This window comes from Rhipicephalus sanguineus, chromosome 7 (genome assembly GCF_013339695.2).
Source record: "Rhipicephalus sanguineus isolate Rsan-2018 chromosome 7, BIME_Rsan_1.4, whole genome shotgun sequence".
NCBI classification, from domain to species: domain Eukaryota; kingdom Metazoa; phylum Arthropoda; class Arachnida; order Ixodida; family Ixodidae; genus Rhipicephalus; species Rhipicephalus sanguineus.
In genome coordinates, this window is record NC_051182.1 from 111,371,274 (window position 1) to 111,398,308 (window position 27,035).

The 27,035-nt window shown below is 46.8% G+C and overlaps 1 protein-coding gene across 1 annotated transcript in view; it reads left to right on the plus strand.

The window, feature by feature from the left end:
* The window catches only part of LOC119399754 (uncharacterized), a 42,213-nt gene extending 21,450 nt beyond the window's left edge, over positions 1 to 20,763 (plus strand). Inside the window, exons 5-12 of the mRNA XM_037666588.2 lie at positions 6,987 to 7,129; positions 7,743 to 7,954; positions 8,624 to 8,768; positions 9,831 to 10,021; positions 11,755 to 11,946; positions 13,126 to 13,201; positions 16,728 to 16,780; positions 18,880 to 20,763. Of these exons, the coding sequence (XP_037522516.1) occupies positions 6,987 to 7,129; positions 7,743 to 7,954; positions 8,624 to 8,768; positions 9,831 to 10,021; positions 11,755 to 11,946; positions 13,126 to 13,201; positions 16,728 to 16,780; positions 18,880 to 18,999 (1,132 nt within the window). The 3' untranslated portion in view covers positions 19,000 to 20,763. The remainder of the gene's footprint in view (positions 1 to 6,986; positions 7,130 to 7,742; positions 7,955 to 8,623; positions 8,769 to 9,830; positions 10,022 to 11,754; positions 11,947 to 13,125; positions 13,202 to 16,727; positions 16,781 to 18,879) is intronic.
* Positions 20,764 to 27,035: the final 6,272 nt, after the last annotated feature.

The following is a 27,035-nucleotide window of genomic DNA, read 5'->3' on the forward strand; positions in this document are numbered from 1 at the left end:
AAGGCTATTGGTCAGCGAGGCACGGGTCACATGACCGGCATGACCACGCCGGATTGGTGGTAGCACAGAGGCATGGCTAGAGTTACTGTATATGCTACCTTTAGGTAGCAGAGTTGCGCCTCTGATAGAACTCGCCGCTGGCGCCACCATTCGCCCAGCGCGCTCACGTGCGCAAAAAGCATCCGTTTTAGGGAAAGCCAACTTCACGGTCGCGCGGGTGCTGGCGATCGCCGCGCCGCCACCGCTGTATCAAGCCAAATCAAGCCGTCCGGCGAAGCGCAAGACGGTCCAGCTGAGTTCGGATTGTTTGTCGTTGTTGTGGTGGTGTCTTCTGCTGTCGGTTTTTGCGAACGTCAGCGCGGCGCAGCGCCCTGACTCAGTGTTGCTAATTAGCGACAATGACAGGATGCTGCGCTCCCCACTGCACGAACCGACAAGAGCACGGAAAGGCCTTTTTCTCGATTCCATGTGGCAAGTCTGTCTCCGTCGTCCGTCGCCGTCTCAAGTGGCTGCTGCGCATGAGACGTCAGAAGCCGGCGATAACGAACAGGATATATATCGCTTCTCTCTCACTGGTCAAAGGTTGACTAAAAATCGAGCGGGACAAAACGGTAAAAATATGCGCGAGTGACTGTGAAGGAGGCGTTGTGTGTGAATATGAACCTTACAGGTCTATCAAAACAGCATGATTCATTCCGAGCACTGTGCGGCATAAACGTTTGAAGCATGACCGAGTCTTTATTATATGCCACATCTACCTAGACGTACGCGGAATTCTCGTTAGCTTGTGCTATTTGTAAAACACAGTGATAATTTTAGCACTTGTTTTCTCGAGCTATTCACTTAATCTTTTGAAGCGCTGCATCAAAAACGACGTGAAACGAATAATTAGGCTGAATTTAATTGGTCCAGAATCGTGACCGTTGCACTTTTTCTAATTGCCATTTAAAACAAAAAATATTACTTACGATAGCGTTCCATCTCCACCTGTTTCATCTCAATTTATTGTTTCTCCGTGCTTTCCATTCTTTTTTTTTTCTTCGAATCGAAAGTCATTGCGCCAGCGACGCGTTATGAACGAACGAGAAGGTGCGCGCAGCCGCTGGGCCGAGAGGACAGCAGCAACAACAGCAGCCGCGTCGGCTCCTACATTCCAGAGAGATCAAGATCAAGAAGGGAGCCGACGGATGGATACACGTTATAGATTTCAAAACAGGAGAAAGTGCCTCAGATCAGGCTGGCCGACGTTTCGATAGGGGACCTATCTTTGTCAAAGGCGCCTTGTCATCCCTGGCGTGTTAGTTTTATGGGGTTAGTGATGACGTCATGTAACAGCAACAGACACGCCGCCGCTGGACATGACGTCATCACTAACCCCATAAAACTAACACGCCAGGGATGACAAGGCGCCTTTGACAAAGATAGGTCCCCTATCGAAACGTCGGCCAGCCTGATCTGAGGCACTTTCTCCTGTTTTGAAATCTATTCCAGAGAGATGGCTTTCCTGCTTAGCGTGGATGCCACGGCGGGCAAGATGGCGGACCTATGTGCAACTCTGCTACCTTTAGGTAGCAGAGTTGCGCATCTGTCTTCCAAACGCCGCTAGCAACCATGCATTGCGGAGAAGCTGACGCTCGGGCCAGTTTTTGTATTTTTGGACGCCGCCGCTGTAGCGAACTGAATTAACACTAGTCATCGATAATCAATGTTTATCACCGGCCTTCGACGCTCCGGACATGTTAATTGCCGACACGATAGGCATGTCAGCTGCACAAACGGAGTGCTACTTCACCGCATAGCTGTGGTTGCTAGCCGGACCTATGCGCAACTCTGCTACCTAAAGGTAGCATATACAGTAACTCTAGGCATGGCAGAGACCCAGCTCCCCTCAGTAGCATGAATAGAAAGCACAACAGCACTGGTGTCTCAGCATGGCACCAGGGGTCGCACGACACAACACGACGTATCGGCGATAGGCTGAAATCCAGCAATAGCTTGAGGGTCATGTACAGTCAACCAGAAAGGCTTCTTCACCATCTAAGATCTCTTATCTAAGGCCTACCTTATCTAGGGACCTTACCATGCACTGTCCGCCTCTGATGGCCATACCCGCGATGTCAACTGAATGGATATTTTAACTGTTGTAAATTGTTCCTCTGTCTGGAGTTTGTTTTACTTTGAGATGGATGTTTTACTGTTGAGAACATAACCATAATCTTCCGCGGTAGTGGCGCTCTACTGAACTCGAGGTCAAGGGTTCGATCCCCACCTCTGGGGGCCGCACGTTCCGATGGGGCCAGCTCTCGGCGCGGTTCAGAGCATGGCGGACCACGCGCGCTATCTCAGGCTGGGTGATCCGATCGTTGTGGCCGCGTCTTCGTGTGCATTGTGCATTAATTTCGCTGCCATCTCGCACACTTTACTGGGGGTCGCGCGCGTTACCCCCGTGTCACGGGCGCGTTGAGGCCAAAGTTGTGAGCTGAGCGCGCAGTACAGAGGATAGGCGATCATGCCGACTGAGCCTTCATTCGCAAGGTGGCAACACTATCGCCGCGCCATTCTGTTTGTCCGTTCGTACGCGCCGTCCGTGCTGTCGATGCGTCGCCGTGCAGGAGGTCTTCCGGAGGTCTCTTGTCATCCAAGTCGCCGTACCGATCTCGGACGCAGCGCGTGCAGCGTTTTTCTTTTTCTCCTTTTTTTTCTTTTTTTCGCGCGTGTGTCTAGTGCGCGGACCTTCAAAATGGCGACCCCCGCCGCTTGCGCTCCTCGCGGATGATGTCAAGCGCATCTTGACGTCCCGCGCGTGCTATCTCGCAAGTATATAATTCGTGGTAGCTAGGGCATAGGCTGACTGTCACGAGATGGTTGATGGCTCCGTCTGCATTGACCATAGCGGTATAATTGGAAGTGAACGGAAACGCGAAGCGTTTGCTCACCTGTCTGTGCTGTTCATCACTCACGGCAACGTTTCAGCAGCGAGTGTGCGCGGTCGTCCAGTGAAATTCATGTTTGTCTCTGTGCGCGCGTGACGCCACCCAGTCTTCTTGATATAACCAGTTATTGAATGTTTATTGCATAATAACACAGACATATAGGGATCAGGTAGCAGTCAAATATAAATTGTTGTCGCCACCCAACTGAAATTGGCTGACGGCCGACTAATGGCGGCCGAAAGTGGGGCCCTGATTGGCAACCATTACGCTGGTTATTAGTTGTCCGAAGACGTTCAGCCAATGGTCGGCAAATGATAATGAAAGGGTTAGCACCCAATGATCGGGCGACCAAACCTGGTCCTCCGTAGGGCCATGCTTTGCTACCTAACATGTTGGCCAGGTACTATATAACAAGCCGACACTCCATTATATCTGTGGGCGAAAATTTTTGTAGCGTTAGCTACACTTGCCTAGCCGGAGCCGATTTCGCGTGGATCCTCATGAGCCGTGCTGCGCATACGCGAGGATCAGTGATGTCACAAAGCTGGCTCACCGTCTCCGCCACAGCGCTCTCTCCGCCACTGCGATCTCACGCGCTCTCCGCCACAGCGATCTCACGCGCTCTCCGCCACCGCCGCGCGCGACTCGCCGCTGCTAATCTGCGCGTTTTTTCCTACACCGTGTGCATTAAGGCTCGTTCACACCGGCGACTAGCAACGGTCGCGCGACTAAGTTAGTCGCAAAGCGACTTGTCGCAAATGGCCGTTTTGGTCGCAAAGCGACTGCTTTTGGCTCAGTCGCTCGCTGCTCGATTTTTCAGTCGCGCGACTGCAGTCGCAAAGCTCTGTGCCAATCACATGTATGCGCAGGAACAGGACGTCACCTTATTTTACGGGGCAACGGCAATGCGAGCTGTATACGAGCAGACGTGAATTCTATGTGGCGACCCATATAGGTCGCACGCAGGTGTGAACATCGGTCGCTTTGAGTCGCTTTTCGACTTGCAGTCGCAAACGGTCGCGCGACCGGTGCTAGTCGCCGGTGTGAATGAGCATTAACCAATCCCAACCTCGGCCCAACTCTGTCGGCCAAGCTCGGGGCATGGCCGGCCAAGCACGTTGGGCCAGCTTCCCATAAAACACATAACCTCTATAAAACGTGTTTAAAACGTTTAGAACCTCTATAAACCCCTATAAAATGTTTTATGGAGGTTTCGTGGCATGGAGCCGAGGTCGTTTTTTCAGTTGGTCAGAGTTCTTCAATTCTGGCTGTCGCTATCACAGTGATAATTCGCATATCAGGCGGAAGTGGTACATCGCTTTTTTTTTTTCCCCACTTGCGTTCCGTAAGTCTCGATAATGTCTAGGTTTTATCCAGAATTGAATTTCGATATAGGGGGGGGGGGAGCCCTCGATGCCGTAAACTGAACATTTCAGCGCCTCGCTTTCGAAGTTTTTCGGATTGACGCATCCCAGAGCCGCAATTAGCGCATACCGAATGGGTATCGTATTTCAAGATGGATCGTTTCTCAGTCCAAACCCGGGCGACTTTTTCACGCACTCCAGTTTTGCGCTTCAACATTTCCCGGCGTTTTCCTCCCCGTTTTACTGCTGCCGCTCGCGTCTTCGCGGGGAACAAAGCTTGGAATCTCAGGTGGCACGTGCTTGCAAGCTTCCAAGCTTCCAGCCGTCGTTCCTTTCGTCTTTGTTTTTAGTTTCCTTCATTTATTTTCTTTCCCCTTCGCCTCTCTTTTCTTTCCTCGTGTCTAGCCGTGTCTGCGGGCCCGGCTGTTTCTTTCCGTTGCTCCTTGGCGCTGCGCCACGCGTGGCTCAGCGCGGAGACGCGCGCTTCTTTCTCTCTCTCTCTCTCCCTCGTTTTTCTCTCTCCCATTTCGCCGGAGCGTGTGGAAAGGGAAAGAGGAGGAGGGGTTGTCGACTCCGGCGTCTGGGCTGTGGGTGAGAACGATCGAGAACCCGGAGTTCTATTCCCAGTCGGTTAGCCCCCAAAATAGCGCACCCCCTCCTTTCCTGGCTGTGAGAAGAGGGGCGAGGGTTCGCGCATTACGCTTTTGCGAAAGGAAGTCAAAGGGGAGAGGAGGAGGGTAGATGCGGCGTTCGCGATGCAGCTAGGGCAAGCCAACTTTCAGGAGTCTGGTGTGAGGGGGTATGACAGGAAAGGGAGAAAGATTATTTGGAATCGTAAACCTGGCACAGGTTTCAAACACCCATAGCTGGAGAGCCGGCAGCACAGTCCGCTTTTTTTTTTTTTTTCGTTCCCTCGCCTCAACATCCTCCTCGCACCTCCCTCGGTGTCGGTCTCGAGGTAGGCTTGGGCTTCTGTCTCGGAAACGGGCACTCTTTCGCCCCCTGACCCGTCGACGAGGCTGTGTCTCTGAGGTAATCGTCTTAAGAGTTCGCTAGCATGCCTGTGTAATATCCGTTACATACGGTTGCATTCGCAGGGATCCTTTCTCAGTTCTGTTGTGTGTCTCCCGTGCATTGGGCCCAGCTGTGTTCCTTAAATGGACATCCAGATAGGGAAGCAGTGTCTTGGCTAGCAGCAACATGAGTGGATTATTTTCGTTTGTTTTTTTACCTTTATGTTCTTCATCTGTCAACGCAGATCTTGTTTTTCCTTGTGATGGCTTAAGGGATATCCTGTTGAAAATATTATGTGGCTTTTAGAGTGAATGTGGTTGTCTCTGAATGCAGGTCTTTGCGCTGACATAATTAAGCCTTGTAGACCTCTTTCTGAGTCTACTTGTAGTATCAGATACACATTGGTGCACTTGGTTTTTGAGTTAGTAAACTAGGCATATTTTTTCTCTGTTTCTTGTGTAGTTTTTGTTTTTTCTTGTTCCTTCACCTGCTTGTGTTTCAGCTTAGCAACAGCAGCGAGAGCTTAGCATCTGATTTGATTTTGCTCATATATTGTCATTACTAAATGAATGCTGTGTATGTTTACCTCTTTTAAAGTAGAAAGAAATTTGTGAACTATTCTAGTCACAGTCAAACAGAGCTTTTTCAGCCTAGGCAGAATTTCTGAAATATGCATGCAGTTCACAATTGCAGATGCAATCGTTGTACGATACCTTAGGTTTCATTTCTGTTAGTATGCCTACATGGTATCACTGTCCTACTAAAAGAAATGCACTGTGTATGGCTGGTTTATCTCCTTAAATATCAGTTCTGGTCAGATAGAGCTAATTCTAGGTTATTAATAATTAATAGTGGTTTGGTATGTAGGCCAATTAACCAGACCTTTCACACTGTGTTTGAGTTCAGCAGGTGAAATGAAGAGCTTTTGTGCCTGAATGTGTTGGGTGTTTCAGTAAAGGTAATTTATTATTAAGAAGGGCTTGAAACTGGCTGCAGATGTAACAAGACCTACTTAATTATGTTATATTATGTGCTAACCCGTTACTGCCTTTATTGCTTGGAGTTGCATTCACATGTGTTAGTCTCGTTATTATTTTAGTTCTACTAGCTTTAGTTTGTAAAATACAAAAGCAACAAGCAAGACTTTTACGTTGCAAGTGGGAGTAGGTGCAACGGAAATATTTGCAAGTAGGTAACTGATACTCAATTGAAAGTTCGGTATCATTTGACATGATGTCTTTTCCGTGTAAATAGAAGTAAGTATTGCTTTTCAGTATGTTCAGTGTAACGTCAGTGGAAATGCTGTTTTTGCCTAGCATACAGTTCTTTTTCAGTTACTACGAAGTGGTACCTGCTGTTTTGGTTGAGCACCTAGCATTCTGTTACTTAGACTGAGGTCATGAGTTTGATTCCCCGTTGTGGCAGCTACAGTTTGATGAGGGCAGCATTGAACAAGTGCTCATATAAATGACATGTTTAACTGATCACAGGTGGGCAAAAATAGCACATAGCTTTTTTCTGTCATTTATTACAGCTCCGACATTATTCGCGGGGCATTTAATCCCCCTCAGTGATTCAGAGAGTGCGCTTGTCTCATACGTAAATGCTTAAAGCAATTAGTGTGCAGTTTCTAATTTTGTATTCATGTCCTTGCTCGCGCTTCTCTCTTCTGCAGGCCTCTGGGTGGCACATTGCAGACTTACTTTGAGAACCTCTCGCTGCGAGGGGAAACAGCGCGGGGGCTCAGCTTTGGTGGTGGAGCGCCAACGGACTTCATTCCCTTCAGCCCCGTAGATCCGTGGGACCAGAGAACAAGGAGTAAGTGTAATATTCACAGCGATGTATTTGCAATATGCTGTGGGCGCAGGCAAATCCACTTTCTACGTTTATATTGTGCAGTCACTTCACTTCTGCTGGTAACATCATCTTATCCTGTGTATTATTCCCCAAGACACTGCACAACAGTCTTGCAAGGGTGTATAAGTCTTGAAGCTGTTTATATGAATAGGATACCACTACTGTTTTGAATAGAAAGTACCCAGTTCAAACTTTTGATATTCACAGTCCTTTGAGTTCTCAGTCGTGGCAAGATGTATGGCTTCACTGTTGTTGTTAGAGCTGTCCTGTAATAAAACAGTCCTACAACAGAACTTGCTGTCACTTGAGGTTGTCTGAACGTGACATGTTTTCATTCGATATGGTATTTTGTGACTTGATGTCAGAACAGCTTTCTGCTTGCTGTGTCTACTGAGCATGAGAAGCTGGTTTGTAGTGCTTAATGGCAGTGAAGGCAATGTATGGCCAAAGAGTGCCAACCTGAGCATGAGAAATGCATCGCCTGTTGGTATACAGTGTTATCAAGCCTCCAAATTTATACAGACTGCATCAATGGATGCGCAAATTGAATTAAACTTGCATTTGATTCTTGCAGGTTCTGTATCACCACCTCAACAAGGGAGGCAACCAGCTCCGATTCAAAGGATGTCTTCGGAAACGGCAACAGAGCCGGCTACAGAACAGGCCGCACGGCCCGCGTCGGATTCGGCTGCGGCCGACAGCAACGGCGAAATCGAAGACCGGCCCGCACCCATCCGAAAGTCTCGGCGATACAGCGACCCACCGGTGTTCTACCCACAAGTCGACGTAAGTCATTTGCTTCTGACTTCACCAACTGTATTTTTGTGCATGTGTGTTGTTTGTACGTTATTCTGCTTCTACTTGCTTAGCTTTTTACAACAAATGAAGAGTGTTAAGATGCCTATATGCTGCTATTCTGCTATTGAAGGGCTCCTAATTGTGGTAGTTAAATTGCTTTGCAGCTATGTCTTTCATAGCCAGTGCTTTGTGATCTCAGCTGGATGTCCCAGAATAGCCATACGACTGTGCCTGAGAATAAAATTTCCACACTTACTTAACTATGACAGCAGGTGAAACCTTAAAACTAGACGATCGGCAAAGGGCTTGGTACACCTCTCAAAGCAGGGATTAACAGCACAAGCATGCTGTTAATCCTTTGCACTGTTAATCCCTTCTTTGAGACATGTACAGTGGCCTCAGTAAGAGTTGCAACACGCTGGCCGTGGCTGAAGGGGCCCTAAACCCACACTGTAAGACCGGAAAACGTGAAATTGCTTTTGCAAGTACCATTAGTCGAAACAGTGTTTCGCAGTTTTGGCACTGCTTTGACCGCCGGCAGCATGTTGCAACTCATATTGGGCGCAACTGTACCAACTAGCCCACCTTTTGCCGCTTGTTCAGTCTGTGACATTTCATGCAAAAGCATTGACCCCTCACAATCAAATCGATGTGCAGGGAGCCGCAGCGTTAAAGGAACTGGAGGGTCACCTAGAGAGTGTCATCAACGACCAGGAGCGGTCTGCTCTCAGAGAGCTGCACGAATACCTCGTCACGGACAATGGAGCATGGGCCCTTGGATCACCACAGCTAGACCTGTTCAGTACGTTCATCTTGGTGGTGCTGTTTCATTAGCAACTACTGATATTTGCAGTGGTGTTTTCATGCTTGAGCATTGGAAGCATCAGTGTGAGTGAAAAGTGCTGGAAAAGCAGGTGTGAGTTCTGTCAACATTTCAAGCACCCGGTATTGTAGAAAGACCAAAAGGAAAAAGAAAAAATGTAAGCTTAAAATAAAAACTACAACACATTAAATAAATGAAAAATAAAATAGTTATGAAATTAAGCTTCCAACAAGATTCAACCCCGGGACACCTAGTGCAGAAGTCATTTGAATACCATAGCCATTACGCCATCAATGCTGATATTTACGGGACAAATAGAACACCCTTAGGAAATTTTTCGTGTGCGAGCTAGTGTGTTGGGACACTTTATGCCCCTCCATTTTGCCAAAGACGGACCAGCTTGATGCCACATCTGCATCTAATGCTGCAATGATTTGTGCACTGTTTCGCCGATTGATAATGCGGCCAATATGTGGCATGCTGTCAAAATTGAGCCCAATGCTTAGGCAGTCCAAGTTACTTGAAGAAACCATACTTTTTTTTGTCCGTGTTCAAGTGGGATTACAGATCATCATTTCTACAACCTCAGAGTACTGTAGTGCTAAGAGACTGAGGGAACCTCACTTTCTTTTCTTTTTTTTTTCTAAAATTAGCTTTGCATTGCAACCTCATGCACAGGCCTCATTCTAGAGTCAAATCTCGTTGCAACGAAGTCACACCTTGCACAAAAAGTACTCATTATAAGCTTATGTTCATAACACTGTATTGAGGGCAGGGCTGTTTGTCATTTACTTCGTTATTTTCATTTTGCATTATACAGCAGACTCTCAGTAAACAGAAATCTGTTATAAATGGAACTGCTCCTTAACTGGAACAAGTGGCATTGGTATGATTGATTTCATACTTGGATTCTGTACCGCCTGCTCCTCTCTCAGTAAACGGAACTCCTGTTAAATGGAACACATTTTCCTGGCCCCTTCAGGTTTCGTTTAACAAAGTCTACTGTATTGAAGTTTTACTGTATCTGCCTACTTTCCGCAGACAAGCTGCTGACCGACCCCGGCCTCTCTTCGGCCGTGCGCCTGTCGCTGCTGCGGGTGCTCCAGGCGGCAGCACTCAAGGAAGACGTCATCCTGTTCCTGCACCAGGACCGCAAGAGCCACTGCATCATGAGCTACGTGTACCGCATCGAGAACCTGCCCCCGGACGAACAGGACGAAGTGCTGAAGCTGGTGCGTGCGTGAAGGCCCCTTTTCTGGTTGTTGGCAACGAAGTGCCTAAACACTTGAGGTGCGGGAAGCAGCACACACACATAGGCACTACACTCAAACCTCATTATAACAAAGTCACATCTGTCACGAAAATAACTTCCTTATATCCGAAAATTCGTTATAAACGTTTATCTTTAACACTGTATCTATGACAAGATTACTCTTCATTTACTTCGTTATAACCGATAATTCGTTATATTCATGTTCGTTATATCAAGGTTTGAGTGTATTTGCAGCTTGAAAGTTGCTCCAAGCAGTACAGTGGAAGCCCAGTATAACCTTCATGGGTATTCGAAGATTAATTAAATCTATGAATAAAAATTCTTATTATATAAAGAAAGCTAAAAAAACATAACAATAGGCATATTCAGTGTTGATAGGAAAGGTTTGTGTAGTATGGCGAATAAGTGGTGTAGCAGTGGCTCGCTGTTGCACTGGTGATTTCTCGACGCTGCTGTTGCTGCTGCTACAGAGTCTACCTGGTTGTGGGCATGTAACACCTCATTCGTTGATCATTGGAAAGTTATTTTATCTCGTACACTGAAGTATAAAGCTCTGAGTTATAGAAATAATAGAAGAATCCCACTTCTGTAGTAATTATTCGTATTCATAGGATTATGTGATCACTTTAACTGTTCTAAAATACATTGGCCCTACCGAACATTGGCAGTGAAAAGAAAGAAATAAATATTATCTAGAAAAACGCATTAAGAGAATTCGATCAAGTTTTCACTGTACAGTGAACACAGACAAAAAGACATTTCACACACAAGAAAAAAATGCATTTTTTAGCCTACACTTCATTGTCAACACATGTCCTTTTGTAACGATAACATACCAAATGTCATGTCAGCTAACCTTGTTTTTCACACTCCTCAGTTAGACAGCATTTAGTGACACAAACATTCATGCAAAGTGTGTAGAAGTGTCCACATCGACATGCTGAATCTTCTGCAAACAAGAACAAAGCATAAGGCATCCGTAAGTGTATTCATATGGTGCAGCAGACTTATTATTGGTCGTTGTGTTGACGACGGAGACTAGTAAAGAAGTGAAATAACTTATGAAAAATATGAGCAAGAAAAAAATGTGTTAGCAATGCATAGTGTCACAGTTCAAGTGTGTTAGCAATGCAAAGTGTCATAGTTTGATGTTGTCAAGTGACACTCGTGCATTTTTTCATAAGTTCGTGGATACTGGCCCCGTCTATGTACAGTGCTTACCGACTGATACACGACAATTGGGCGCCAAGTCATGGACATACTTTCACGTCCACTATCTTCAGTTCATGGCATATTCACGTAATTTTGACTCGAACACTTACACGAGAGCGAACAAAACCTTTAGTGGAAACATTTGCAGCGATATGACGCAAATATCTCGAGAAATGGGCATATACCAGGCATTATATTTAAAGTTTTGACGTTGTGTTTTAATCTGCGAGCGCTGTACGTATATGCTGCTCCCACATGGATTGTTCTTACTATTTTGGCTACAGACTAAACTGACAAGTGTGGCAAGTTGTGCTTATCAGTAACAATGCATGACTTCAATGATTAGTACGGTAAGACTGGGAAAGATGTTAAATTGGACAGGTGCTAATCCCAGAAGTTGTCAAATCTGCAAACAGTACACTAGACATTTTTGCCTGTGACTTATGCCGTGTGGCCTTTTAACCCTTCTTCCTTACGCAGCTTTGCAACCTATGCAGCAATGTGAGCAGCTACGACTGGCTGCTGTACATTTCCGAGTGGAGTGAAGAGGGTGGCCAGTCGTGCAACAATGCCAAGGCCACCGTGCGTGCCGTCGTCCACGGCCTCCTGTGCGACAGGCCCGAGGCACAGGAGCGCAGTGCCGCACTCATGTTCAACCTCTCGCTCAAAGAGGTGCGTTTGCGTGACTGCTGCTAGGAGCGTGTGACGATGTTTACTTATTTTAGAAGTTGGCGCGTGTAAGTGGACGCCTAATGTCAGTTTGAATGTGTTGCTATGGCGCGAATGTGAAACTTCAGTTTTCATGGTGTTTGTGAGAGATTGGAGACAAGAGCGAGAAGTCAGGCAGCCTCTCTTCATTTCTTGTGTAGATAACTTCAAATATGGACACACTACTGGTCCAAACAGTGGTGCATATGCTTTTAAATGTTCTTGAAATTGAATAAATTTGCATTTACACCACAAAAGAAAGAGACATCTGGCCTGCTGCCATTGGTTGAGGGGAGTATTCAAAGCAGGCAGAAATGGAAAGAAAAGCCCATAAAGAAATCACATGCATGCAAAAAAAAAGGCGGGAGGGTATTAGAGTTGTCTAGGTAGGCTGCTTGAGCATATGGAACTTGCGTAGCACCATCGCCAACATCTGGTATGGCAAATGTTTTGGCTGTTACTGCAGAGTGGTCTGCCCTAAATATGGATAATCATCAGAACAAGTTATTGCCTTCGTGTAAGCAGCTGACCCATAGCATGGAAGCACCTTGCATCGTATTGAGACCACTTTGAATGTGACCCAATATAATTTGCTTTTAAAGTTTGCCCTTTGAAATGAGGCAGGCTCAACCACCCGCAGTCAAACCCACAACCTTAATGGCAGCTGAACTCCGTAGCCTCCGCTCATCGAACCACAATAAACTCTCTGCTGAGATTAAATTGTGCATCATTTGTTTGATTTATAACCATGAGAATACGTAATCCTAAAATTTTCTAGGTCTTCAGGCCTCCCAAATTATGCTTGCAGTTACAGTATTTTCGTGTAAATAAAGTAGAACTTCGTTGATATGTTCCTGTTTCGCACGATTTTCCGGTGCCACCGTTCGCGATATCATTATCAAGCACAACTATGCTATGTTTTCGTGAATTTGGATTGTTCGTTTTTCTGAAGGCTACGTTTCTACCCAGTGCTTTTTTTTTTTCTGAAATATATGAACAGGGTTCTACTGTAGAGCACACAGAACAGGAGTTACCATATTGACTGCTTTGTGAATCTACGATGTGTTTGCTCATGCACTGTGTTATACAACTCATTGCCTTAAGGGAAGGCGTACCTACGAGTGCCGTGCTTTACTTTTGCAGCTTTTCGATGACACTGCAACAGAGCTGTCCACGGCTGTTCTCCAGTACCTGCACGGAGATGTCAAGGAGGAACAGGGTAAGATGTGCAACCTTTCTCCAATACGTCTCGCTGACAAATGTTTTACGAGCAGCGTGATGTGCACTGTTAGGGCCATAATCACTGATGTGCCATTGTTATTCCTGTTATCGCTAATGCAGACAAATCTTCAGTATATTGAAGTTGTACCGGAAGGGGAAAATTGAAATGCACTCATTTTAACATGAGTGTTTGTATATTTGAGCCAGACACTGCTGTCTATTCTTTCAATTTCACAAGGAAAACTTCACTACGCACACCAGTATTCTGCTTGTGGTTCTGTAGAATTGAGTATCAGTGTATCTCATTTAGAATTAATTATGGCATGATTGCACAGGCTTATTTTTCAGATTGAATGCTTCAGTTTTTGTGATAAACTGTAGGAGCGTGCATTTTTACATTGATCAATAAATTGTTGCCATGCAACAAAGCTCACATGGAGAATGTTTCAAGAAAACAACTTGAACAATGGAGGCTAGTGGGGTTGTTATTTGGGCTTTTCAGGTGCATATTCAGGGCCTCATTGTGTAGAGCGTCAGGCTGCTGCACTTTAGGGAACAGCCATTGGACATTCAATTATTTGTCATTAGGTGGCAGCTTCAACTCAACAAGAAGACTGTGAATGCCCCAAACATGAGCGAACAGGCAAAGAGTGCTTGCCTGTGAAAATTGCTGTAAAACATTAAAGGGACACTAAAGAGAAACAATGAATCGGTGTAGATCGATCAATAAATTGTGCTCGGAGAACTCTAATGTCGTTAATTGCGCCGCCATAGGTTTATTAATAGGGGAAAAAATCAAGTTCAAAGTATCATTTTTAAATTTCGCACCGAAATCTCCCCGCCTGACGTCATAGATTTTGAAGTGTATTTATCGTATTTTGGCGCCATTGGCTCAACAAAATTACCCCAAACTTGGTATGTTTAGTCTATGGCCCCTTCAGAGAACAATCTACTTCATTTTTACCGATTAGAAACTACGTAGTCCCTAGTAGGCGCCGTCAAAACATGACATCACGGCGAATAGTGTGGAAACTTCAAGGTGGTGTTGCCACCCACATTTTGTTTTTGCTTGTTTTCTCGCTTACTAAGCGTCTTCTCGCAGCAAGCGTGGTGTTTTTGGTATCGTGAAAGAGTACTTTACTAATATGAGAAAAATCGTTTTGCTCTTTAGTGTCCCTTTAAAGACAAATGTATTTTTTGTGCCCAATGCATTTTCATAGTCTCTCAACACGTACAGTGGAACTTCGATTATACGACTTTCAGGGGACCGCGCAAAATCGTCATATAATCCGGGCGTCGTATAATCGAAAAACCGAGAATATAGGCAGTGACGGTCATTGTTGCCCCACAACAGTGGGCACATAATGCCTAAGAAAGTCCGCGGTACAAACTTACGCTGCTCCGAGGAACGTAGATTAATTTAATTGAAAAAATGACAACCACACATTTTATCGGAGGTGTGAACGAACCTTTAGTTCTCACCTTTTAAAAATGTCTGTGATTTTCTTCTGAGAGTTTGCCCAGCTACGACGCATCAGCTTTCTTTTGATAGCTGCAACATCTGGCAGCAAGTCGCCGATCTCGTCGCGTGCGCAAGCAAACCGCCGAATGTGGTCGACGTAGCACAACACATCCGCGTAAGTCGGAACGGACGCGCTAGCCTCTGCAGCGTCGTCCATCTCTTCCTCGTCGGAAGTTCCCGCAATGTTGGGACGCACAGTTTCGATAATGTCATCCAGCGACACTTCACTGCACACTGCAACGTCATCGTCGGCACCAACATAGTCCGCAAAAGATCCAGGCAGCTCCAGGCTGCCGAACTCTGGTTCGTCGTCAACAGGCACTGCAGCTTCACTGGTAGAACAAGCACCACTTCTATTAAAGCCGCAGTGCCTGAAGGAGTTGGCGATGGTTTCTGGCATGACTGCGTCCCATGCACTAGAAATGTAGTGCATTGCATCAAGCACAGAAAGCTTCTTATCCTACTACTTGCGTTCCATGCCCGCCAGGCGACGCTCCACCAGAAACTTCCGATATTTCTGTTTCATGCACTTGATGACGCCAGCGTCAAGTGGCTGCAGCTGTCTAGAGCACAGCAGTAGGCCTATTCGATTTGCAAGCTTCGACCAATCGCGAGTGGCTAAAACGCCCCAGCCCTCTGGTAGCTAGACAGCGGCGAGTTCCAGTTCCCGCGGCTGTCGCAAACGTTGGCTCAACAATCGCCGTTCAACACGTCCGGTATAACGACACGAAATCTAGTGAAAGTTATCGCATACTAGAAAGCGAGCTCGAAATTATCTGCCATGTTATCTGCTCACAACGGTCGCTACAAAACCACCCAAAAGAAGGGAGAGAAAAAAAAAAGGCGACAACGGAAGTGCGCACACAGTGCAATGCGACAAAACGAATGCGCTCCGGCTGGCTCCAGCCAACGTTGGCTCTGGTTAGCTATGGCCGACTGCGTGTCGAAAAATTGAAGAGGCCCTGTGGTGGCAGCGCGGATACGAACTCGGTTCCTCGGTTTCCCGACTTTTTTCGCCCGGCCTCAGTGTGTTTGCGTGCCAGCCCGCGTCATCGTAGGTCTTTTTTTTTTTCGGACAGTCCAGCGAAGTGTCGTACGAGGCGGGGCCGGCGTAAAATTGTGTTGTACAATTGAGGTTTTTAATACATTATTTTTATGGGGGTTTTGCTTGGACCAAGCCAATTCGTCGTAAAACGCGGGTCGTCGCAGGACCGGGGGACGTATAATCGAAGTTCCACTGTAACTTTACTGTGTAGCCACAATATTGAAGGGCAGTGTGCCTTAAAGGGGACCTGCAACACTTTTTCAGCGTAGTCAGAAAATGCTGCCGATCGGTCGTGGAGGCTCCCGAGAACACACAAGCCAAACTTTATAGTGCACCAGGCGGCGTGGAATTTACAATGAATTATCAAAGTAAGCTAGAAATCGCTCCCTCTTCTCTCTACAAATGATGTCATATACCCAAATTACTGCGCCATATACCCAAAGTCCATGGCCGTTGGCTGATGTGAGCATCGTGAGATGCATAGTTACCGTGGCTGCCACGCGCCCGCGCGATCACACTGAAAGTAAGTTTCGTGTTCGAAGGAAAAATGAAAAGAAAGTGCTCAAGGTCATGACGCGTGTTGACAAAGGGACGCATCTTCTTGCCCCTTGTCATCCCCCTCCCTGCGTAGCTTTCAGCGTGCTCGCTTGTACGAAAGGAGAGAGAAAGCGGTTAAAGTGTGCGGCAAATCCCTGTTACTACGCTCGTACTCGGCGTATTCTAAAATTTTTTGCGGCAGTTGATTCGTGAGGCAGTAAGCTCTTTTAATAAAGCCATTAGACGATTACTTGGAAAAGTGTTGCAGGGCCCCTTTAATGATTGGCCAGTATTTGATTAAAAGGATTTGCCTTGTCAATATTTTGGCGCACTAGACCAAGGCTGAAGTCTGTTTAGTATTTGAGGCTATGCCGTGAAATTTATTCAAACGCCTTCTTTTCTTTTCTCCCTGTCCTGTAGCTTTCTACTGCTTAACGGCACTTCTGCGGTTTCTACAGATCAGCTACAATGATGTAAGTATGCTGGTGCTTGTTTTATTTTTTGGTTTGTTGAGCGTTGATGGTCAGTGGCTGTAAAGTGAAGTGAATAAAAGCGTTTTTACCATGTGGGCAACAGTGGCGTAAATCATAGGGGGGGTCCTGACCCCCCTTGTATTCATGGTGGGGGGGACACCCCATGGAAGTGTCCCACCTTGAGATTTACCTTTCAAATAACGTATTTAAACTGCTTGACAGTCAAGCATAGTTCACTCTCCTTAATATCAACACTGAAAGCGGAAGCCCGGGCCTTCCAATGAGTAGAAACGAAGTACACAAGCGAAAACTATTTTTGGTTTAAAAAGGCATTGTACAGGTTGTGCTCTCTGACATGCTAGGGGTGACTTGCAGCAAACGTTTATTGTGCTGGCCTTACAAGCGCAAAGTAAAAAAAATTCCCGATCATGTACCATTATTTATTTATGTAGACAATTTGGTGGAAGCCATTGACAATGAAGTATGAATGCGATTGCTTGGATAGAATTGTGTTATGTAAAAAAAAATCACTAGTAAATATAAACACGCTTTACAAGGAAGATTCCAGGGTTAAAGTGACGGAGGATAGCAGTATGCATGATTGGAGCTGAAGTTAAAGAAATGCTGTTTCAATGCGTTATAACAGAAAAGTGCTAGCATTCTAAGTTGATGGTTTAAGCCGAATGACATATTGGCTAGTAATATGCTAGAGCCTATACCTACGACTTACACTTAGAAACTATTAGCTGCTCAGGCCCATGCTTGTTTTCTTTTCAATTTATTTGAAAAAAGGATTTTAATCTTTATGTAATTACGACTAAAACTTATATTTATGAAAATGAAATGGCCGCTATGGCATCAAGATGTGTGTCCCCCCTTGAGATTTTTTGGGATTTATACACCACTGGTGGGCAATACTGAGATTCGAACTTTATCACTGCAGTGATAAAGCTGTCAAGTAGAGCTTCAAAACCCTGAAAGACATGCTTACTACTAAAGAAATGCACCTAAATCCTGCATCAGTTTTGTACCTGTCTAGGTTAGTTTTCAGCAGAGCAACCATGTCATTAAATAAATGCTAACGTTACAAAATTTAACAATATATCATAAAAGTATGAAAAACTGGGACTGTATACTTTTTTATGTGTTTGTTGTTCGGTCAATTAAACTCAGTACTAAATGTTTCCATACCATGTTATTCATTACAGCAAATAAATGCTGGCCGTTGGGTTAACACCCCTTCTCCATCTCCACACACTCAAGGATATTCAGTTGCTGGATGCATTTGACAGTGCTATAATTTGATTTCATTTTCAATTTATATCAGTGTTCTTGTGACAGAAACATGTATATCAACACTCGGAAGTTACCTAAAGGGGTGGTGCCATCAAATTTCGAGGCTATAACAAGTCTGTTGTGGGTTTCCTCTGTATGCAAGGAGACTCCACACGATGGGTCGGACACAGCAAATGTTTAGAATATATATTTTAATTCACTTCTGAAGTGTACCTAAATGCCCATTCTCCCGATCGAGACCCATCGCTAGCGTGCCAACACTGACATAGCTCTGTAGGAGGGGCACAGAAAGTTGTAGTGACGTCACATCAGATCTGCTGTGGTGACGTGAGTGACCTCCGGACCTCCGCCACCTCTGCAACGTACGTTCCGGCAAAGCATCGGTTGCTGCATCACTCACAGAGTTTCGATCACTTTCTGGCTAAGTGCGTCACAGCCTTGTGTGGTCGCGTGACCAAGCCCCCTATACTGCTACGTCACTGTGCAACCTCGGTGCCCAGAAACCGAAACCGAAAGTTGTCCACATAAAAAGAAGGCGGTATTAAATTATTTAGCGAGAATACATGAATCTTGATGTGTGTATCATGCTTCCTGGAGCTATAGGAAACACTTACAGCAAAGAACGCGCAAGCCACAATTTTGGTGACACCACCCCTACCTAAGCATGGACCGCTACTTTGGAAGCAAGCTGCGATTGTAGTGTCTCAGGTCATGACAAAATGACCTCACACAGAAGGTCACAGAGCAGGCGAGTTTGACCCACTGGGTGTTTTGTTGACCCCCAAACTGTCGTGTTCCCGCAGGTTCCCGCCCTAGTGAAAATGCTTGGCCCGGACCTGCAGAAGTTTTCCGGTGCTTCGGAACGTGTCAAGAAGCTCGTCGACGAGATCGGCCTCAAGCTCTCGGTGTCAGTATCGGCGTGACAATGCTGAGGCACAAGTGCAAAGCACACCATCGCCCACAAAGTTATTCTGAACTTGGGGTTCGCAGAAGGACTCGAAACATCATCCCACACGTTCTGTAATTGAGGGGGGCTGCAGTCGTGCAGTTCAGGTTGTGATCACGGCAGTGGCACCAGACAATCTGCGAGATTTAGTGCGTTGGCTGCCCTGCGGAGCTGTTCTTTAGGAGGAGTAGTGACGCATGTTTTCAAGGTTTCAGAAACTAGTGTGTGCTTGTCCCTTAACCTGTGTACTAGCTCAATCAGCCAGTGCAAAGATAGGGAAACTCTTTGACGTGTGATATCTTAATGTGGCAGCACTTAGGTATCTAAATACTAATCTTACATCATCGTTATAATCATGACGTGACAGAGTAAAATTTTCTAACACGCCATCGAAATAACGCAAGTTGCCACAATGTTGCCCACATAAAATATGCAAGTGTGCTGCGTATATTGCTTCTAATTGCGCTTGCACGTGACAGTCGCAGCGATTAGGGGAGCATAGCATATCGTCATGTCACAACAGGTTCTTCTTTTATCCGTGTAGAAAAACCTTGTTTAATGCAGAGAACAAAAAAAAAGTACATTGAAAGCATTGCGTCAGTACTCCCTTAAATCTAGGCACTTATCCACAGACTGAATTTGTACCCAAGTTTCGGTCACTTTGTGGGTAATGTGAAAGTTTAGAGATGCCAGTGGTAAATGCTTGCCTTTCGTTATGTTTTTTTTTTTGCTTTTTTATTGTAGACTAATTAAAAAATTTGATGACATCACAGTCTTAACCTCTGGAAACCCAGGGCAGCCAACTGCACGAAATTTCGCCAAGATGCCCATGTAAGGCTTTTCCCTCTGGCTGCGTGATCTTGTGGTCTCTTATAAGCTTCTCCAAATGCACCTCATTTTTTTTTTGCCTAACACAAACTCGAAAGGAAGCTTGTTTGAAATGGTTGTTCAACTTGCACGCAAGTTGTTAGTTTTCTGTTATTTCAAATTCACCGATGGGGCAATCCTTCCATCGTAACCACGCAATGTGGAAACTTCAAACGACGCTGCCCCAGATGTTTTCCTTTGTTATCTTTGGACAAAGCACCTCAGGTTTTACATTTGTAGCTACGACTGCTACTAGTTGAACGTGCCTTTTTTGCGATACTCTTCAAAGCGGAGTAATGTTAAATTTGAACGGCTGTTTCGTGTTGCAAACTGCGCTTGCTCGAGGAAGTAATTCTGCGCATTTCTTTTTTTATATATATATACCGCAATTTTTATCCCAGGAGAAGGATTTTAGTGAACGTCGTTAGCATCTCCTACTTAATGAAGGTTGTGTTGTATTCCAGCCAGTGTATCAAATTCTGCAATTTCTCTCAGCTGTACCAAGCGCATATTTATTTTTGCAGTCGCAGCTGCTTCGATAACGGTTGCATGATCTGACACACACACAATACTCATTACGCAGTGATATTTTTAGCGCAAGATGTCGGGGGAAAGTGCGGCAATATTCCTGAGCACAAGCAGCTTTTGGAGCCTGTGCAGTTAGGAAGCAATAAGGTATTATTACAATTTTATAGTTATTGACACCATATGTTACGTTAGAATTGCGGCAGGCAGCTGAATATTCTTAAAAGTAACCGGCTGCGTATGTTATCATCGTATACATGCACAATTGCTCGGGTGACTAACCCTTTATGTTGGACGAGATATATATATGTGGCACTTGTTTGGTGGAATAAAAAAAGCTTGTTTGTAAGATCTCTTGTCATGTGTCTGAATGGACCTCTTATTGTGTCAAAGGTGCCTGCTCTGGGCACTGACTAATAGGATTTCAGCAACATATGGGACGCAGAAAATAACTGGGGTTCTGTAAATGACCTGCATAACACTGCAGAAAACATACTGATGTCCCAAATGAGCGTGTTGACATTCACCTCTCACTGATGAAAGTGGGATTTCCTTGACTTGAAATTGATCATGTTTGTTTGTTCGAACAAGTGGCATAACCACAATGGGTTGTGAGGTTGTGGTACACTGTTACTGCATTGCCATAACATGATTGGCACAAGTGTCGTTCCATCCATTAATGAAGGAGTTACACAGCAGGGCTCCATTAACTTGAACCCAATTTGTTGAATTTTGTTAGGAAGACTCGCCTATACGTTTATGCGTATCACTACATTATTTTTAATGCGAAAGTGTTTCTTGGTTAGGTTAGCGAAAGCGCGCACCCAGCTGGCATCCGCAAAAGCCGTGATGTCCAGAAGCACGTGACCTCTCGCACCGGAAATGACGCCGGCTCCCTGCGGCCGCGTTTCCTGGCTAGGTTGGCGAAAGCCCGCAGCCAACGTTTCTAGAACTGCGGCCAAAGTTTATAGAAACAAAGTTCTATGAACGTTGGCCGCAGCAACACTCGGCGTGCGCTTCACTGTGCCGCAACAACCACTTGTAGCCGTGGCATAGGAGAGGGGTATTCTCACAGCAGAAGGGGAAGCCCCGACTCGAAGGGAAGCAGCGCGGTGTGGGAGAAAAAAGGCGCAAAGGAATAGTCGGCGCCAGTGTTGCCGTTGTTGGCTACTTTATGACCCCGTCTGGCTATGAAAGTTTCAGGCTGGCTGTGTTGCTACTTTGTGGCTACTTTGCATTTCTGTTCTGGCGAATTTAGTAGCCTGCCATTCTTATAATTTGCAGATAAAATAGCAAGCAGGCCTTGAATAATACAGCCAGCTCCACGCGGTGAAAACCGTCGCACAGAGACGCTTTAGGGCCGAGACAGACGGTACGATTTTCCATGCGATGCGACGTCCGACATGGCGGTGGGGAAACCGGAATGGTGACCTTTCATAGCATCGGACAGCCACCATTCCCGCTCCCCCACCGCCGCGTCAGCCGTCACATCGCATGGAAAATCGTACCGTCTGTCTCGCGCTTTAAGCGTGCGAGTGCATGCGATTGGCTAGCGAGATCATGTCGTAAATGCGCCGCTAGATTTAAAATGCGCGCGCTTGCGCCTCATTGGTCAAAACGAGATAACGTGAACTGCCGGTTTAGGCAATGGCGTTTCAGCGAACGCCACGCGTCACGTGATTTGTCGCCGGCGCAGCTGAAATCCTGCCAAACATGTGCTCCCTGTATATACATCACTCTACTACGGCAGTGACGAGAGTAGTTCTTCCCACTCTCTGTCTTCAGAGCGAGCCAACCACAACACTCCACACCCTCTCCCCTTCCAAGCGAGCGTACAACAACGCTTCTCACCAGCCCTCACATTCTCCCCCTCCGGGCGAGCATCTCGCCGAGGCGCAACCCTTTCCGCCGAGCCTCACTTTCGTCCCTCAGGTCACGTGACTAGAGAACGCGAACACCTGCACAGGGTCGACTAAGACAGTGATGGAAGTGCTGCTCCAATTACTCTATACTGTTAAAAGAGAGAAATGCTGCCCCAAACTGGTTTTTCTTTAGTAACTGCTCCGAAACGGCACTGAGAAAATGAAACCTGTGTGACCAACTCGCAAGCCCTCAAAAAACTAAAACAATCTGCATACTATCAGAGGTAAGACAGCTGCGCATATTGCACGTACATTTTTGATACGATTCCGGTTTCCTGCGCCAAGCTGCTCCAAAAACGTAAAAATTGCAAAAATTGCGCCGTACTGCTCTAAACCAGCCTCAAAAGCGAGAATTTTGATGCCCACGTCAGCTTCAGTGTGGAAAAAAGGCTGAGTTGACATGATTTTCCATTGAGGCGTTCGCAGAACACATAGACGTGCCCAAGCATGTTTCTGTGCACCTTTCTAATCAAGCTCCCATGGTGCCGTCATAATGTCCTCTGGGCTGTTGTAAATATGCGTGACTCCCCAAAAAATGTGCTACCGTGCCCCGAGGCACGGCAGGTCTGGAGGTGCGAAGCGAGCGCACACCTCCAGACCGGCCGTGCCCGATCGTGCTGCTTCTACTCGTTAGGCAGTGTGCTCTGGCGCTACTGTCGCTTAGCGAAACTATCGAGTGGCATGCGTAGCGGGGTTTACTCTCAGGTTCTTTGTTGTGAATAGCGTGTTCCTTCGGTCGCCGCTGCGCGTGGTCACCTAAGCGCAGATTTGCCGTGGGAGTGTTCGTACCGCCCATACCATGCACGGGTGAGGCGAGTACCTTGTTGCGTCAACGTGACGACAACTAGCTTTCTGCATGCGACGCGTCTCCGCGATGCTCCAGCGGTTTTGCACCAGAAGGCGGCAGCGGACTGATGCGAAGCGCGTTCGGTGTCGTCCCGTAATAAAAGCGTGCAGCACGCTTACAACGACACTAAGCTTGCAGTACCATACGCGCGCTTTTGACAAGATAATCAGTGCTGCAAGGTTTCATGGCGCGCGCGCCGCAACCTTGAAGGCGGTCCCGTACGAGGTGTCAGCGAACTGCGGTGCAGCGTGCTTTTGTTGCCACATGTTAAAAGCGTGCAGTACACTTGACGCTATGCCAACCGCGCGGCCGAGCAGATAGCTGAGGGCGCTAATTGTGACGTTCTCCTGACAAAGAGTAACACAAAGCTACAGGAAGCACTGCGGAACCTTGAAAAGCTAAATAAGGAGACCTACTAAAAAACAAAACAGTAACCTGCTAAATCATATCACTGATCTGAGCTATATATATCATGCAGGGAGCGCGCGCTTTGGTGTCTTGGTAGCGATGGAAGTCGGTGAAGTCGAATCTCTCGCGGCAACGATACCACTAGGACGAAGTGTAACACAGTGTAACTCGATCATTACGCCTCTATGTGCACACTCTCGTATCTCTTCATTAATTAATCGCACACTCATCGGGTGCACCCAAATGCATTCGCATTTCCTCACGATCACCTTCGGGGAGGTGCGGTTTTTTTTTTTTTGAGAAGTGTGTTGCTTTTTCGTTTTTTTGTCGAATGTTTATGAAGTGAACTTAGTTTGCAGAACCCTTTTTTTATTATTTCATGTGTCATTTGTTACTCGGGGTAGATAGGCCGCGTTGTATGTAAAAAGGTAGTGTAGTTAATACCTAGCGTTAATCAGTTAAAAAAAATCCGCATTTCCCCGAAGGGGAGTATGAGGAAGTGCGAAGCACGGGGTGATGCTATGAGGGGGCGCGCGCGACTAAACTGCAGAGCCGAGCGAAGGAGACGGCAGCGAGAGAGCACGCGCCAGCCGACCCACGGAGGTCTGGCCGTTTTTAAGTGCAAAGCACTTTTACTGATGATGATGATCTGTCTTCCGAACTCGTTCCAAAGAACCCGCAACGCGTTCAACTTGTTGGCGGCGTTGCGCACGCCCGAGATGGGGCTCAGGTTGTTGTCGAACCACAGTCGATCGTACACCGCGCAGCTATATCCGAAGCTGCGGTCCAGGAAGTCTCGCTTGAAGCGCGCGTCCGGCCGATCGAATTCGAGGGCCCGCGCTCGCGTCCCCGCGCCAGATCGGCTTCGGGGTGCTCGGCTCGCTTCGCACGCTTTCGTTCGGCGTCTCGCCGCCGGCCTTCATCACCACAGGCAATGCGCGGGGCGCGCGCAGCCACGGAGCGGAGGGCGGAGCGCGCGCAGTCACGTGGGGCGTGACGTCGCTGTGCCGTTGCTACAGACGCTCCTCTCCGCTCCTCGCGCCGTTGCTATGGGACGGCGGATTCAGGGTCGCTTATAAAGTGCATTCGCACTTAAAAAACTTTCTACAAAGGCTGTTTCAGTGTTTTGTATATTCTAAGCCGAGTTAAATATGTATACTTGTCCCCCCAAGTCCGCCATCAAGTGGAATGGCTCCAACTTTTAACAGTGGAGCCGTTCTAGGGCTGGGCCTGGCGACAGATGAGCGTCCGCGTCGCATGTCACGCTCCAGTTTCCAGATACGCCCATAGATGGCGTAACTTCCCCGGTCGCGGACGAAGCGGTAGCCGCAGAGTGAAACTGGGAAGCGCTGCTCGGACGTGAATAGATCCTAAAGTCGCTGTAGCAGGGGCGGGTGTGGCAGGGGCTTCCACAGGTCCTTTCCCGTGCATCTCTACGAATAACCTAGTCACTCAGACACCCGCACGAAATCACGCAACATCACAGACAGTCTCAAGGGAAGCACAAACCATAGCTCTGCATTTTCTGCAGATTTCACACTGGGTGGAACTGGGGACAGCGGAGGCGGGGCTGTTACGCTTTTCGTTATGCCGTTACGCGTTCGCATAAACTGCCATCATCATGAACGGCCTCTACCTTTTTAGCGCGTGCAACCAATAATTCGGCCGGCGCGCTCTCTTCTTCCTCTTCACCTTCTGATTCGCTCACCGAAGATGTGCGCCCGGCTCGCTCTCCGCCGCTGCGCCAGTTTGTCCGGCGTGGGATGCAATAACTCGGATGGGCGAGAGAGCGAGCACAGAGCGAGAGAAAGAGAAAGAAAAGTTCTTGACGGGGCGGGATACGAACCCGCGTACCCGTGATCCGAAGGCGAGCAACGTAACCAATCGGCTATCCAAGCATGCTAGCAGAGCAAAACATAGCCTTGTATAGTATAGTATAGGTGGGAAAGAGAAGGGAGGGTGAGGAGAGAAAGGAGGATGGAAGAGAGTAAAGCACGCATAGAGAAAAAGGGAGAAATAAAGAGAAATAAAAAAAACACAGAGAAAGAAATACAGAGAGAGAATAAAAGAATCAGAGAAAGATATTGACAGAAAGAAATAGAAAGAATGAGAAAGCGAGAAATAGAGAGAGAAAAAAGAAAGGGCGAGAAAGAGAAAGAAAGAAAGAGACAAAAAAGACAGAAAAAATAGAGAACACAGAGAAAGCGGAAAGAAAGAAAGAGCAAAATAAAGAAACGAAAAGAAGGCCACCCAGCTCCGCACTTCCTCCAGGCTTGGCACCACTGCTGCGAAGCTGCCGTAATCTTCTTTAATGATTTTTTTTCTGCAGCTTGACGTATAGGTACACGTAGTGGGTATACACGTACCATTCATTAACTGAGAATAACTATCATCACCTTTATTCGCGCTGTCACGGGCTCCGGTTCACTGCCGAAGAAGACAACAGCCAGCTCAAGATAAGCACGAAGAAATCTGAACAGGACGTCGTCGGGCTAGTCAAGGACTCAACGTCAATGTCGTCCTCAAAAAGTTCGGCTGAAGGTAGGTGCAGGCTTTAGGTTGTGTAGCGTTCTCGCCCGTCGATTCATAGGCCTAGCAAGCGGCCAGGATGACTCTTAAAAGGCCCCTAAACGACCTCCAATAATTTTTTAACATTGCAAGTAAATGCGCGCATCGAGTTCAGACCGTCGTCGCGACGAACGGTGCTAAATGCGGCAGTGCTACGAGCCTCGGGCGCGTCACAAATTCAAAGAAACAATCCCTTCTCATCTCCTGGCCTTTCAGTAATCCCCAGAGTTGACCGTGACGTCAACTCTCGAGTCTGATCACTAGAGGTCGGATTTTTAGGCACTAAAAAAGCTCGTTTTAGGCGCCAAAAATAGGCAGGCAAAACAACGTTTTAGGCCTCCAATACCGTAAATGTGGGCACAATAAATTTTCACATAAATGCACATAATTTCAAACGAAGACGTGCGCGACCTCTATCTATACGACAGGAAAAAAATGTTATTGCTTAAGATGGCACAAAGGCACCAACAGTTGAACATAGCCGTGCTTTGTCCCGCACGGTTCGCAGAACACGGTCTCTCCCGTGTGCTGCACGGTAAGTCAAGTGTCCACTGTCGATTCAACACACTCATGGATGTCTTCTCGGCATGACTGAGGAGGGCAGAGCAGGAGCAGATAGCCAGATCGCTGGAAGACCAGAGTTCCCACTGCTCCGTTTACCGAACCGTCGATGATGTCAGTGTTTGAAGTAAGCATGTATAGGGTTTCCCCGGTACGAGTAGAATTTTGTTAGGAAGATTCGCAAACTCGGTGTGCGATACGCGCACTACTTTTCGCTGCACTTTATCGACTTCCTGCTTGTTGCGGCAGTAGAGATACGCGTCGCCTGCAGCGAGTTCGCGCCGGAGAAGCGCCGGTAAAAGGAAGAATCGTGCG